The 13,360-nt window shown below is 41.3% G+C and overlaps 1 protein-coding gene across 1 annotated transcript in view; it reads left to right on the top strand.

The window, feature by feature from the left end:
* LOC134483626 (carboxylesterase 1C-like) overlaps nt 1-8,337 on the top strand; it is a 117,562-nt gene extending 109,225 nt beyond the window's left edge. The window contains 4 exon segments of the mRNA XM_087596693.1: nt 3,854-3,998; nt 5,866-5,986; nt 6,675-7,026; nt 7,229-8,337. Coding sequence (XP_087452819.1) covers nt 3,854-3,998; nt 5,866-5,986; nt 6,675-7,026; nt 7,229-8,337 — 1,727 coding nt within the window.
* Nucleotides 8,338-13,360: the final 5,023 nt, after the last annotated feature.

Here is a 13,360-nt window from a genome sequence, read left to right as displayed (position 1 = left end):
CCCCCAAACCTTGAATTGTTACATGACGTATTTTCCCTTTTATTGAACATAACCTTTTTCCCTCACATACTATATCCTGATTTCAGTTTCCCCTCCCTCAAATCCTCCTAGTTCTCCCTCACTTCTTCTCCTATGTGACTCCACCCCCTTTCTGTCTCTCATTAGAAAACAAAAGAATAATAATAAAATAAATAATGGTAAAAACTAACACATTAGAAAAGAACAAAACAAGAAGAAGGAAAAGAACCCAAGAACAGGCACAAGAAACAGAGAGCAACTCGAGACTTCCGTTAAAGCACTGATCTAAAAGCTATAATATATATGCAAAGGACCTGTGGGCTAAAAGCAAAGAGAAAAAATACATATCAATAATATTCAATTAAAATAAAAATGAGATGTTTTTAAAATAAAAGAGAGCCCCAAAATGCCTTTATAAGACAAGGAACCTCCAGAGATATCATTGAGTTTGTTTCCTATTAGCTATCTCCTGCTGGGCATACAGTCTACCCTTAAGAGTAGTTTGTTTCCTCCCTTGAAGGAAATTAAATTTTCTTTTTTTTTTAAGTTACTACTTTATTTTTTTTCTCTCTCTCTCTCTTTTTTATTGGGTACTTTTTATTTACATTTGAAATATTATTCCCTTTCCTGGTTTCCTGTCCATAAGTCCTCTAGCCCCTCCCCTCCCCTTCTATATGGGTGTTCCTTTCCCCATCCACCTCCTCTTACCACCGCCCACCGACAATCCCCTACACTGGAGGTCAACCTTGGCAGGACCAAGGGTTTCTCCTTCCATTGATGCCCAGCAATGCCATCCTCTGCTACATAGGCAGTTGGAGCCATGGGTCAGTCTTTGGTGTGAGGTCTTTTATGAAGGTCTGATAGAATTCTGCACTAAACCCATCTGGTCCTGGGCTCTTTTTGGTTGGGAGACTCTTAATAACTACTTTTATTTTTTTAGGAGTTATGGGGTTGTTTAGATGGTTTATTTGTTCATGATTTAACTTTGGTACCTGGTATTTATCTAAAATATTGTCCATTTCCTCCAGATTTTCCAGTTTTGTTGAATATAGATTTTTGTATTAGGATCTGATGATTTTTTAAATTTCCTCAGATTCTGTTGTTATGTCTCCCTTTTCATATCTGAGTTTGTTAATTTGGACATATTCTCTGTGCTCTCTGGTTAGTCTAGCAAAGCATTTATCTATCTTGTTGATTTTCTCAAAGAACCAGCTTTTGGTTCTGTTGATTCTTTCTATGGTCCTTTTTGTTTCTACTTGTTTGATTTCAGCTCTGAGTTTGATTATTTCCTGCCTTCTACTCATCTTGAGTGTATTTGCTTCTTTTTGTTCTAGAGCTTTTAGGTGTGCTGTCAAGCTGCTGATGTATGCTCTCTCCTGCTTCTTTCTGCAGGCACTCTGAGCTATGGGTTTTCCTCTTAGCACAGCTTTCATTGTGTCCCATAAGTTTGAGTATGTTGTACCTTCATTTGCATTAAATTCTAAGAAGTCTTTAATTTCCTTCTTTGTTTCGTCCTTGACCAATTTATCATTGAGTAGAGCATTGTTCAAGTTCCATGTATATGTGGGCTTTCTGTCGTCTTTGTTGTTATTGAAGACCAGCCTTAGTCTGTGGTGATCTGATAGGACGCATGGGATTATTTCAATCTTCTTGTATCTGTTGAGGCCTGTTTTGTGACCGATTATATTGTCAGTTTTAGAGAAGGTACCATGAGGTGCTGAGGAGAAGGTATATCCTTTTGTTTTAGGATGGAATATTCTATAAATATCTGTTAAGTCCATTTGGTTAGTTTCTATATGTCTCTGTTTAATTTCTGTTTCCATGATCTGTCTGTTGATGAAAGTAGGGTGTTAAAATCTCCTACTATAATTGTGTAAGGTACAATGTGCGATTTGGGTTTTAGTAAGGTATCTTTTATGAATGAAGGTGCCCTTGCAGTTGGAGCAGAGATATTTAGGATCAAGAGGTGGATCGTGGTGGATTTTTCCTTTGACAACTATGAAATGTCCTTCTTATTTTATGATGACTTTTGGTTGAAAGTTGATTTTATTCAATATTAGAATGGCTACTCCAGCTTGCTTCTTCAGACCATTTGCTTGGCCACCTTTTACTCTGAGGTAGTGTCTGACTGTCTCTGAATTGTGTTTCCTGTATGCAGCAAAATGCTGGGTCCTCTTTGTGTATCCAGTCTGTTAGTCTCTATCTTTTTATTGGGGAATTGAGTCCATTGATGTTGAGAGATATAAGGAATAGTGATTGTTACTCCCTGTTATTTTCATATGTAGAGGTGGGATTATGTTTGTGTGTCACTCTTCTTTTGGTTTTGTTGCAAGGAGATTACTTTCTTGCTTTTTCTAGAGTGTAGTTTCCCTCCTTGTGTTGGGCTTTTCCATCTATTATCCTTTGTAGCGCTGGATTTGTAGAAAGATATTGTGTAAATTTGGTTTTGTCATGGAATATATTGGTTTCTTCCTCTATGTTAATTGAAAGTTTTACTGGATATAGTAGCCTGGGCTGGCATTTGTTTTCTCTTAGGGTCTGTATGACATCTGTCCAGGATCTTCTGGCTTTCATAGTCTCTGGTAAGAAGTCTGGTGTAATTCTGATAGGTCTGCCTTTATATGTTACTTGACCTTTTTCCTTTACTGCTTTTAATATTCTTTCTTTGTTTTGTGCATTTGGTGTTTTGACTATTATGTGACAGGAGAAATTTCTTTTCTGATCCAATCTATTTGGGGTTCTGTAGGCTTCTTGTATGTTTATGAGCATCTCTTTCTTTAGGCTAGGGAAGTTTTCTTCTATAATTTTGTTGAAGATATTTACTGGCCCTTTAAGTTGGGAGTCTTCACTCTTTTCTATAGCTATTACCCTTGTTTGATCTTCTCACTGTGTCCTGGATTTCCTGTATGTTTCGGGCTAGGAGCTTTTTTCCATTTTCCATTATCTTTGATAGTTGTGTCAATGTTTTCTATGGAATCTTATGCCCCTGAGATTCTCTCTTCTATCTCTTGTATTCTGTTGGTGATGCTCACATCTATGACTCCTGATCTCTTCCCTGGGTTTTCTATCTCCAGAGTTGTCTCCCTTTGTGCTGTCTTTATTGTTTCTATTTCCATTTTAAACTCCTGGATGGTTTTGCTCAATTCCTTCTCCTGTTTGGTTGTTTTTTCCTGTAATTCTTTAAGGGATTTTGCTGTTTCCTCTTTAAATGCTTCTACTTGTTTACTTGTGTTGTCCTGTATTTCCTTAATGGAGTTATGTATGATCTTCTTAAAGTCCTCCATCATCATGATAAAATATGATTTTTAAATCTAAATCTTGCTTTTCCGGTGTGTTTGAATATCTAGTATTTGCTTTGGTGAGAGAACTGGACTCTGATGATGCCAAATAGTCTTGGTTTCTGTTGCTTGGGTTCCTGTGCTTGCCTTTTGCCATCAGGTTGTCTCTGGTGTTAGCTTGTCTTGCTGTTTCTGATGGTGGCTTGATCCTCCTGTAGGCCTATAGGTCAGCACTCCTATAGACCTGTTTTCCTGTTTTCTTTCAGTCAGTTCTGGGAATAGAGTGTTCCTCTCCCAGTCATGTAGTCACTCCTGGAGGCTGATTTTCAGCTCTAGGCAAGGACAGGAACTGGAAGGGTCCTGCCCCTGACTGCTCCTAGGTTCCTGTGTGCAGGGGGCACAGATGGCACTAGACGTTTCCTTCTTGGGTAGGGAATGTGGGCAGAGGGTAGTCTCCTCTGATTTCTCAGGAGTGTCCACACTTCTGAGGACCCAGCTCCCTCTGCCCCCACCACACACACACACACACACACACACACACACACACACACACACAGAGGATTTGGGCAGGGGGCTGTTTGACCAGTTCAGTTCAGTTCCAAGTGCAGACCTGGACTCCAGGTTCCTGCAGCTGACTGCTCCTGTATTCCTGTGTCCAGAGGCACTATGCAGTTTCCTCTTGGGCCAGGAATGTGAGCAAAGGTGGGCAGAAGTGATGGACTGTCCTGCGGTCTCAGGATGGTCTGCACTTCTGAGTGCTCAGCTCTCTCCCCCAAGGGATTTGGATGAAATTAAATTTTCATTTGCATGTGGTTATCAATTAAAGGTGGCTTCTAAGTTAGGGATGGGGGCATGTGTCCACTTTTTTACAGCTCTGGGATGCCATCTGGTGGAGACCTGTGAAGGCTCTGTGCATGCTGTCTTAGTCTCTGAGTTCACATGTGTATCTATCCTGTTCATTAGAGGACCTTGCTTCCTTAGTGTCCTCCATGCCCTCTGGCTCTTATGTTCTTTCCACCTCCTCCTCAGTAGTGTTCCCTGAATCCTAAAGAGACGAATTTGATGGAAACAACCCATTTAGGGCTGAGTGTTCCAGAGCAGTCTCTGCTTAATGTCTGGCTGCAGGTCTCTGTATTTGTTCTAATCTTCTGCGGGAGGAAACTTCTTTGATGGTGGCTGTGCAAGGACCCGATCTATGAGTATAACAGAATGTCATTAGGAGTCTTTTTATTGCTACATTTTAAATTTTATTTATTTACTAACTTTTATTTTACAACAGTAGAATTTGCTTTTGGCCAGGTCCCTAAGCTCTCTACTCTCTGGTTTATCATCATTCAAGCAGTGTCAGGTATGGGTTCCAGCGTCTTATGGAGTGGACCTTAAGTCAAATGGGACATTGGCTGCTTGCTCCCACGAGCTTTGTGCCATCTTCCAGACAGGGCACTGCTGTAGATCAAAGGGTTTGTAGCTGGCTCGGTGTTTACGTTGCTCTACTGGGAGTGTGCAGAATACCCTCTTGTACCAAAGACACTAGAGAGTATGGCTGAAGGCTCTCTCATTGATCTCTCCATGTTCAATGAGTTGTATAGGTATTTTCTTCAGCAATGGGGCCTCCCATTAGCCTATGGAGAGCAACCTATAGTCTTGACAACAGTCTGGGTTGTTTTGGGTTTCCCATGAAACCTCTTTGGCCAACATCCAATTAGATGTAACCCAATCCCAGAACTGGAAGCTTCTTTTAGTGACAAGAGATGCCCAGTAGGGATTTTGTCTCCCACCCTTACTTGTCATCAATTTTATTTAAATTGACTTCATATATGCATACATTTTAGGGAGCTTCTACTATATTGAATTTCCATACTATGCCTCAATGACCCTGAATTTAACTGTCTCTCCCATCATTCCCTTCCTCGCCCTCCTCCTACCTCCCTCTCTTCACTTGATCCTCCTCTTCCCCCCCTTCTCCTTACCCTCATCTTTCCTTAACTGTCTACTCTATTTCCAATTTCTAGGAAGATTGTCTGGCATCATTAAATCTATGATAGACTTAATAATGTGATATTTAGATTTTTTGCGTGTGCATATGTATATGTGTGTGGGTTTCTCTCTCTGTGTGTATACATGTGTGTATGTGTATATGTGCACTTTCGAGTGTATGTATGTGTATGTGTATATTGTGTGATATATTTCTCTATAGGTACATCTGTATATTTATATGTGTGTATGTGTACGTGAGTGTGTACACACCCATGCTTGTTGGAGATCAGAGAACAACTTACGTGAATAGTTCCTTACCTTCTACTATGCATCCCAGTAGTATGACTCAGATTCTCACGTTGCAAGTGTGGCAAGTGCCTTGACCCGCTAAGCCACCTCTCCAGCCCAATAATGTGATATTTAAGGAAATCCTGTCACAGATGTGTTTAGTGTCCTAACCCTCTTCAGCATTTCCATAGGCTCAGAATCCCAGCTCATGACTTCTTATGGGCATTTCCTAGCTGGACTACTCCTTAGTCCTTTGTAGTTTTGATATCTTTTATAACCTGTTGATAATAATACTGTGTATAAGTGACTCAGAAAAGACCCAGAAGCAAATATCCAAAACAAAGGGCACTCTGGAATGTGACATTTTCACCCCAAGGAAGGAGGGAATGGCAGACGAACATGGACAGCAAAGGAGCAAGCTCATGGTGCGTGCGCACATTCCCACTGCTGGGGGACAGATCAGTCTCTCCCCTCAACCCCTGAGCATTCATAGTGATTAGCCAGGGCCTTCTCACACTGGAGCATTTCATTGAGTCATGAAGAAGTGAGCATCTTGTTCTGCCTTTCTAACAGCCTCATGGATGAAGCTACATCTGGTTCATACTTCCAATAGCAAAACATTTTTTTCCCTTCCTCACAGAGGGCGCCTCAGAAGAGGAGACCAATCTCAGCAAGTTGGTGATGAAGTTCTGGGCCAACTTTGCTCGAAATGGGTGACGCTTATGGCAAAAATGAATAGGGTGGATAGGGTGTGGCCGGCCATATCTTTTAGGAAAGATGACTCTGAAGTCTGAGTGATAAGTCCTGACCATTCTGTGTAACATTAGTGCTCTATAGAGAGAATTTTGAGAATCAGTTGGGCTGTTCCAAAAGATGTAAACACTCTGTGGAGGTTGTCAGCCTCTCCACTGAGATAAGCCAAAGATCCACTCAGACCTCAGAGGGATGGACCGTCATAGAACAGTCTTAAGAAATTCTTTTGAGGCAGCAGCTCTCTGCTCCCAGACCCGGTGAGAGAGAGACCCAACCGCCTGGTCAGGTGGGCACTCCTGAGGCTGCAGAGCGGAAGAGACCACCAACACTGCTCACCCCTGCCCACATCCCTGGCCCAAGAGGAAACTGTATAAGGCCTCTGGGCTCCCGTGGGGGAGGGCCCAGGAGCGGCAGGACACCTGCCTGAGACACCCCCGGAACCTGAAAGAAACAGACTGGATAAACAGTTCTCTGCACCCAAATCCCGTGGGAGGGAGAGCTAAACCTTCAGAGAGGCAGACAAGCCTGGGAAACCAGAAGAGACTGCTCCCTGCACACACATCTCGGACGCCAGAGGAAAAAGCCAAAGACCATCTGGAACCCTGGTGCACTGAAGCTCCCGGAAGGGGCGGCACAGGTCTTCCTGGTTGCTGCCGCTGCAGAGAGCCCCTGGGCAGCACCCCACGAGCGAACTTGAGCCTCGGGACCACAGGTAAGACCAAATTTTCTGCTGCAAGAAAGCTGCCTGGTGAACTCAAGATACAGGCCCACAGGAACAGCTGAAGACCTGTAGAGAGGAAAAACTACACGCCCGAAAGCAGAACACACTGTCCCCATAACTGACTGAAAGAGAGGAAAACAGGTCTACAGCACTCCTGACACACAGGCTTATAGGACAGTCTAGCCACTGTCAGAAATAGCAGAACAAAGTAACACTAGAGATAATCTGATGGCGAGAGGCAAGCGCAGGAACCCAAGCAACAGAAACCAAGACTACATGCCATCATCGGAGCCCAATTCTCCCACCAAAACAAACATGGAATATCCAAACACACCAGAAAAACAAGATCTAGTTTCAAAATCATATTTGATCATGATGCTGGAGGACTTCAAGAAAGACATGAACACACTTAGGGAAACACAGGAAAACATCAATAAACAAGTAGAAGCCTACAGAGAGGAATCGCAAAAATCCCTGAAAGAATTCCAGGAAAACACAATCAAACAGTTGAAGGAATTAAAAATGGAAATAGAAGCAATCAAGAAAGAACACATGGAAACAACCCTGGATATAGAAAACCAAAAGAAGAGACAAGGAGCTGTAGATACAAGCTTCACCAACAGAATACAAGAGATGGAAGAGAGAATCTCAGGAGCAGAAGATTCCATAGAAATCATTGACTCAACTGTCAAAGATAATGTAAAGCGGAAAAAGCTACTGGTCCAAAACATACAGGAAATCCAGGACTCAATGAGAAGATCAAACCTAAGGATAATAGGTATAGAAGAGAGTGAAGACTCCCAGCTCAAAGGACCAGTAAATATCTTCAACAAAATCATAGAAGAAAACTTCCCTAACCTAAAAAAAGAGATACCCATAGACATACAAGAAGCCTACAGAACTCCAAATAGATTGGACCAGAAAAGAAACACCTCCCGTCACATAATTGTCAAAACACCAAACGCACAAAATAAAGAAAGAATATTAAAAGCAGTAAGGGAAAAAGGTCAAGTAACATATAAAGGGAGACCTATCAGAATCACACCAGACTTCTCGCCAGAAACTATGAAGGCCAGAAGATCCTGGACTGATGTCATACAGACCCTAAGAGAACACAAATGCCAGCCCAGGTTACTGTATCCAGCAAAACTCTCAATCAACATTGATGGAGAAACCAAGATATTCCATGACAAAACCAAATTTACACAATATCTTTCTATCAATCCAGCACTACAAAGGATAATAAATGGTAAAGCCCAACATAAGGAGGCAAGCTATACCCTAGAAGAAGCAAGAAACTAATCGTCTTGGCAACAAAACAAAGAGAATGAAAGCACACAAACATAACCTCACATCCAAATATGAATATAACGGGAAGCAATAATCACTATTCCTTAATATCTCTCAATATCAATGGCCTCAACTTCCCAATAAAAAGACATAGATTAACAAACTGGATATGCAACGAGGACCCTTCATTCTGCTGCCTACAGGAAACACACCTCAGAGACAAAGACAGACACTACCTCAGAGTGAAAGGCTGGAAAACAACTTTCCAAGCAAATGGTCAGAAGAAGCAAGCTGGAGTAGCCATTCTAATATCAAATAAAATCAATTTCCAACTAAAAGTCATCAAAAAAGATAAGGAAGGACACTTCATATTCATCAAAGGAAAAATCCACCAAGATGAACTCTCAATCCTAAATATCTATGCCCCAAATACAAGGGCACCTACATACGTAAAAGAAACCTTACTAAAGCTCAAAACACACATTGCACCTCACACAATAATAGTGGGAGATTTCAACACCCCACTCTCATCAATGGACAGATCATGGAAACAGATATTAAACAGTGATGTCGACAGACTAAGAGAAGTCATGAGCCAAATGGACTTAACGGATATTTATAGAACATTCTATCCTAAAGCAAAAGGATATACCTTCTTCTCAGCTCCTCATGGTACTTTCTCCAAAATTGACCATATAATTGGTCAAAAAACGGGCCTCAACAGGTACAGAAAGATAGAAATAATCCCATGCGTGCTATCGGACCACCATGGCCTAAAACTGGTCTTCAATAACAATAAGGGAAGAATGCCCACATATACGTGGAAATTGAACAATGCTCTACTCAATGATAACCTGGTCAAGGAAGAAATAAAGAAAGAAATTAAAAACTTTTTAGAATTTAATGAAAATGAAGATACAACATACACAAACTTATGGGACACAATGAAAGCTGTGCTAAGAGGAAAACTCATAGCGCTGAGTGCCTGCAGAAAGAAACAGGAAAGAGCATATGTCAGCAGCTTGACAGCACACCTAAAAGCTCTAGAACAAAAAGAAGCAAATACACCCAGGAGGAGTAGAAGGCAGGAAATAATCAAACTCAGAGCTGAAATCAACCAAGTAGAAACAAAAAGGACCATAGAAAGAATCAACAGAACCAAAAGTTGGTTCTTTGAGAAAATCAACAAGATAGATAAACCCTTAGCCAGACTAACGAGAGGACACAGAGAGTGTGTCCAAATTAACAAAATCAGAAATCAAAAGGGAGACATAACAACAGATTCAGAGGAAATTCAAAAAATCATCAGATCTTACTATAAAAACCTATATTCAACAAAATTTGAAAATCTTCAGGAAATGGACAATTTCCTAGACAGATACCAGGTATCGAAGTTAAATCAGGAACAGATAAACCAGTTAAACAACCCCATAACTCCTAAGGAAATAGAAGCAGTCATTAAAGGTCTCCCAACCAAAAAGAGCCCAGGTCCAGACGGGTTTAGTGCAGAATTCTATCAAACCTTCATAGAAGACCTCATACCAATATTATCCAAACTATTCCACAAAATTGAAACAGATGGGGCCCTACCGAATTCCTTCTACGAAGCCACAATTACTCTTATACCTAAACCACACAAAGACACAACAAAGAAAGAGAACTTCAGACCAATTTCCCTTATGAATATCGACGCAAAAATACTCAATAAAATTCTGGCAAACCGAATTCAAGAGCACATCAAAACAATCATCCACCATGATCAAGTAGGCTTCATCCCAGGCATGCAGGGATGGTTTAATATACGGAAAACCATCAACATGATCCATTATATAAAGAAACTGAAAGAACAGAACCACATGATCATTTCATTAGATGCTGAGAAAGCATTTGACAAAATTCAACACCCCTTCATGATAAAAGTCCTGGAAAGAATAGGAATTCAAGGCCCATACCTAAACATAGTAAAAGCCATATACAGCAAACCAGTTGCTAACATTAAACTAAATGGAGAGAAACTTGAAGCAATCCCACTAAAATCAGGGACTAGACAAGGCTGCCCACTCTCTCCCTACTTATTCAATATAGTTCTTGAAGTTCTAGCCAGAGCAATCAGACAACAAAAGGAGATCAAAGGGATACAGATCGGAAAAGAAGAGGTCAAAATACCACTATTTGCACATGACATGATAGTATATTTAAGTGATCCCAAAAGTTCCACCAGTGAACTACTAAAGCTGATAAACAACTTCAGCAAAGTGGCTGGGTATAAAATTAACTCAAATAAATCAGTTGCCTTCCTCTACACAAAAGAGAAACAAGCCGAGAGAGAAATTAGGGAAACGACACCCTTCATAATAGACCCAAATAATATAAAGTACCTCGGTGTGACTTTAACCAAGCAAGTACAAGATCTGTACAATAAGAACTTCAAGACACTGAGGAAAGAAATTGAAGAAGACCTCAGAAGATGGAAAGATCTCCCATGCTCATGGATTGGCAGGATTAATATAGTAAAAATGGCCATTTTACCAAAAGCAATCCACAGATTCAATGCAATCCCCATCAAAATACCAATCCAATTCTTCAAAGAGTTAGACAGAACAATTTGCAAATTCATCTGGAATAACAAAAAACCCAGGATAGCTAAAGCTATCCTCAACAATAAAAGGACTTCAGGGGGAATCACTATCCCTGAACTCAAGCAGTATTACAGAGCAATAGTGATAAAAACTGCATGGTATTGGTACAGAAACAGACAGATAGACCAATGGAATAGAATTGAAGACCCAGAAATGAACCCACACACCTATGGTCACTTGATTTTTGACAAAGGAGCCAAAACCATCCAATGGAAAAAAGATAGCATTTTCAGCAAATGGTGCTGGTTCAACTGGAGGGCAACATGTAGAAGAATGCAGATCGATCCATGCTCATCACCCTGTACAAAGCTTAAGTCCAAGTGGATCAAGGACCTCCACATCAAACCAGACACACTCAAACTAATAGAAGAAAAACTAGGGAAGCATCTGGAACACATGGGCACTGGAAAAAATTTCCTGAACAAAACACCAATGGCTTATGCTCTAAGATCAAGAATCGACAAATGGGATCTCATAAAACTGCAAAGCTTCTGTAAGGCAAAGGACACTGTGGTTAGGACAAAACGGCAACCAACAGATTGGGAAAAGATCTTTACCAATCCTACAACAGATAGAGGCCTTATATCCAAAATATACAAAGAACTCAAGAAGTTAGACCGCAGGGAAACAAATAACCCTATTAAAAAATGGGGTTCAGAGCTAAACAAAGAATTCACAGCTGAGGAATGCCGAATGGCTGAGAAACACCTAAAGAAATGTTCAACATCTTTAGTCATAAGGGAAATGCAAATCAAAACAACCCTGAGATTTCACCACACACCAGTGCGATTGGCTAAGATCAAAAACTCAGGTGACAGCAGATGCTGGCGAGGATGTGGAGAAAGAGGAACACTCCTCCATTGTTGGTGGGATTGCAGACTGGTAAAACCATTCTGGAAATCAGTCTGGAGGTTCCTCAGAAAATTGGACATTGAACTGCCTGAGGATCCAGCTATACCTCTCTTGGGCATATACCCAAAAGATGCCTCAACATATAAAAGAGACACGTGCTCCACTATGTTCATCGCAGCCTTATTTATAATAGGCAGAAACTGGAAAGAACCCAGATGCCCTTCAACAGAGGAATGGATACAGAAAATGTGGTACATCTACACAATGGAATATTACTCAGCTATCAAAAACAACGAGTTTATGAAATTCGTAGGCAAATGGTTGGAATTGGAAAATATCATCCTGAGTGAGCTAACCCAATCACAGAAAGACATACATGGTATGCACTCATTGATAAGTGGCTATTAGCCCAAATGCTTGAATTACCCTAGATCCCGAGAACAAACGAAACTCAAGACGGATGATCAAAATGTGAATGCTTCACTCCTTCTTTAAATGAGGAAAAAGAATACCCTTGGCAGGGAAGGGAGAGGCAAAGATTAAAACAGAGACTGAAGGAACACCCATTCAGAGCCTGCCCCACATGTGGCCCATGCATATACAGCCACCCAATTAGACAAGATGGATGAAGCAAAGAAGTGCAGACTGACAGGAGCCGGATGTAGATCGCTCCTGAGAGACACAGCCAGAATACAGCAAATACAGAGGCGAATGCCAGCAGCAAACCACTGAACTGAGAATAGGTCCCCCGTTGAAGGAATCAGAGAAAGAACTGGAAGAGCTTGAAGGGGCTCGAGACCCCAAAAGTACAACAATGCCAAGCAACCAGAGCTTCCAGGGACTAAGCCACTACCTAAAGACTATACATGGACTGACCCTGGACTCTGACCTCATAGGTAGCAATGAATATCCTAGTAAGAGCACCAGTGGAAGGGGAAGCCCTGGGTCCTGCTAAGACTGAACCCCCAGTGAACTAGTCTATGGGGGGAGGGCGGCAATGGGGGGAGGGTTGGGAGGGGAACACCCATAAGGAAGGGGAGGGGGGAGGGGGATGTTTGCCCGGAAACCGGGAAAGGGAATAACACTCGAAATGTATATAATAAATACTCGAGTTAATAAAAAAAAAAGAAAAGAAAAAAGAAATACCCAATTTAATAAAGATGGAGAAAAAAAAAAAAGAAAAGAAATTCTTTTGATTCTGTTCCCAGGAACCCAAATGGAGAAGGGCTGCCTCACTGGCCAGAATATGATCAGAAGGAAGGGTATTTGCAGATTGGTGCCACCACCCAGCAAGCCCAGAAACTGAAAGGAGAGGAAGTGGCTTTCTGGACTGAGCTCCTGGCTAAGAATCCACCTCAGACAGAACACACTGAACACACATAAATGGGTCTCTGCCAGCCTCAGGACAAGAGGAGCAAAGATGGGGCTATTCCACAAAGGATGGCTGTTTGCCAAAGATGGATCTTACGGAGGAAACTGCACAATTGCACAGTTGGGATATTTGTTCTCAACTTTGAAATAGATTTCCTTTTAGAAATCAAATC

The sequence above is a fragment of the Rattus norvegicus genome, chromosome 19, assembly GCF_021556685.1.
Source record: "Rattus norvegicus strain SHRSP/BbbUtx chromosome 19, alternate assembly SHRSP_T2T, whole genome shotgun sequence".
NCBI classification, from domain to species: domain Eukaryota; kingdom Metazoa; phylum Chordata; class Mammalia; order Rodentia; family Muridae; genus Rattus; species Rattus norvegicus.
The sequence above is the reverse complement of the archived record's forward strand: the minus strand, read 5'-3'. Positions and strand labels throughout refer to the sequence as shown.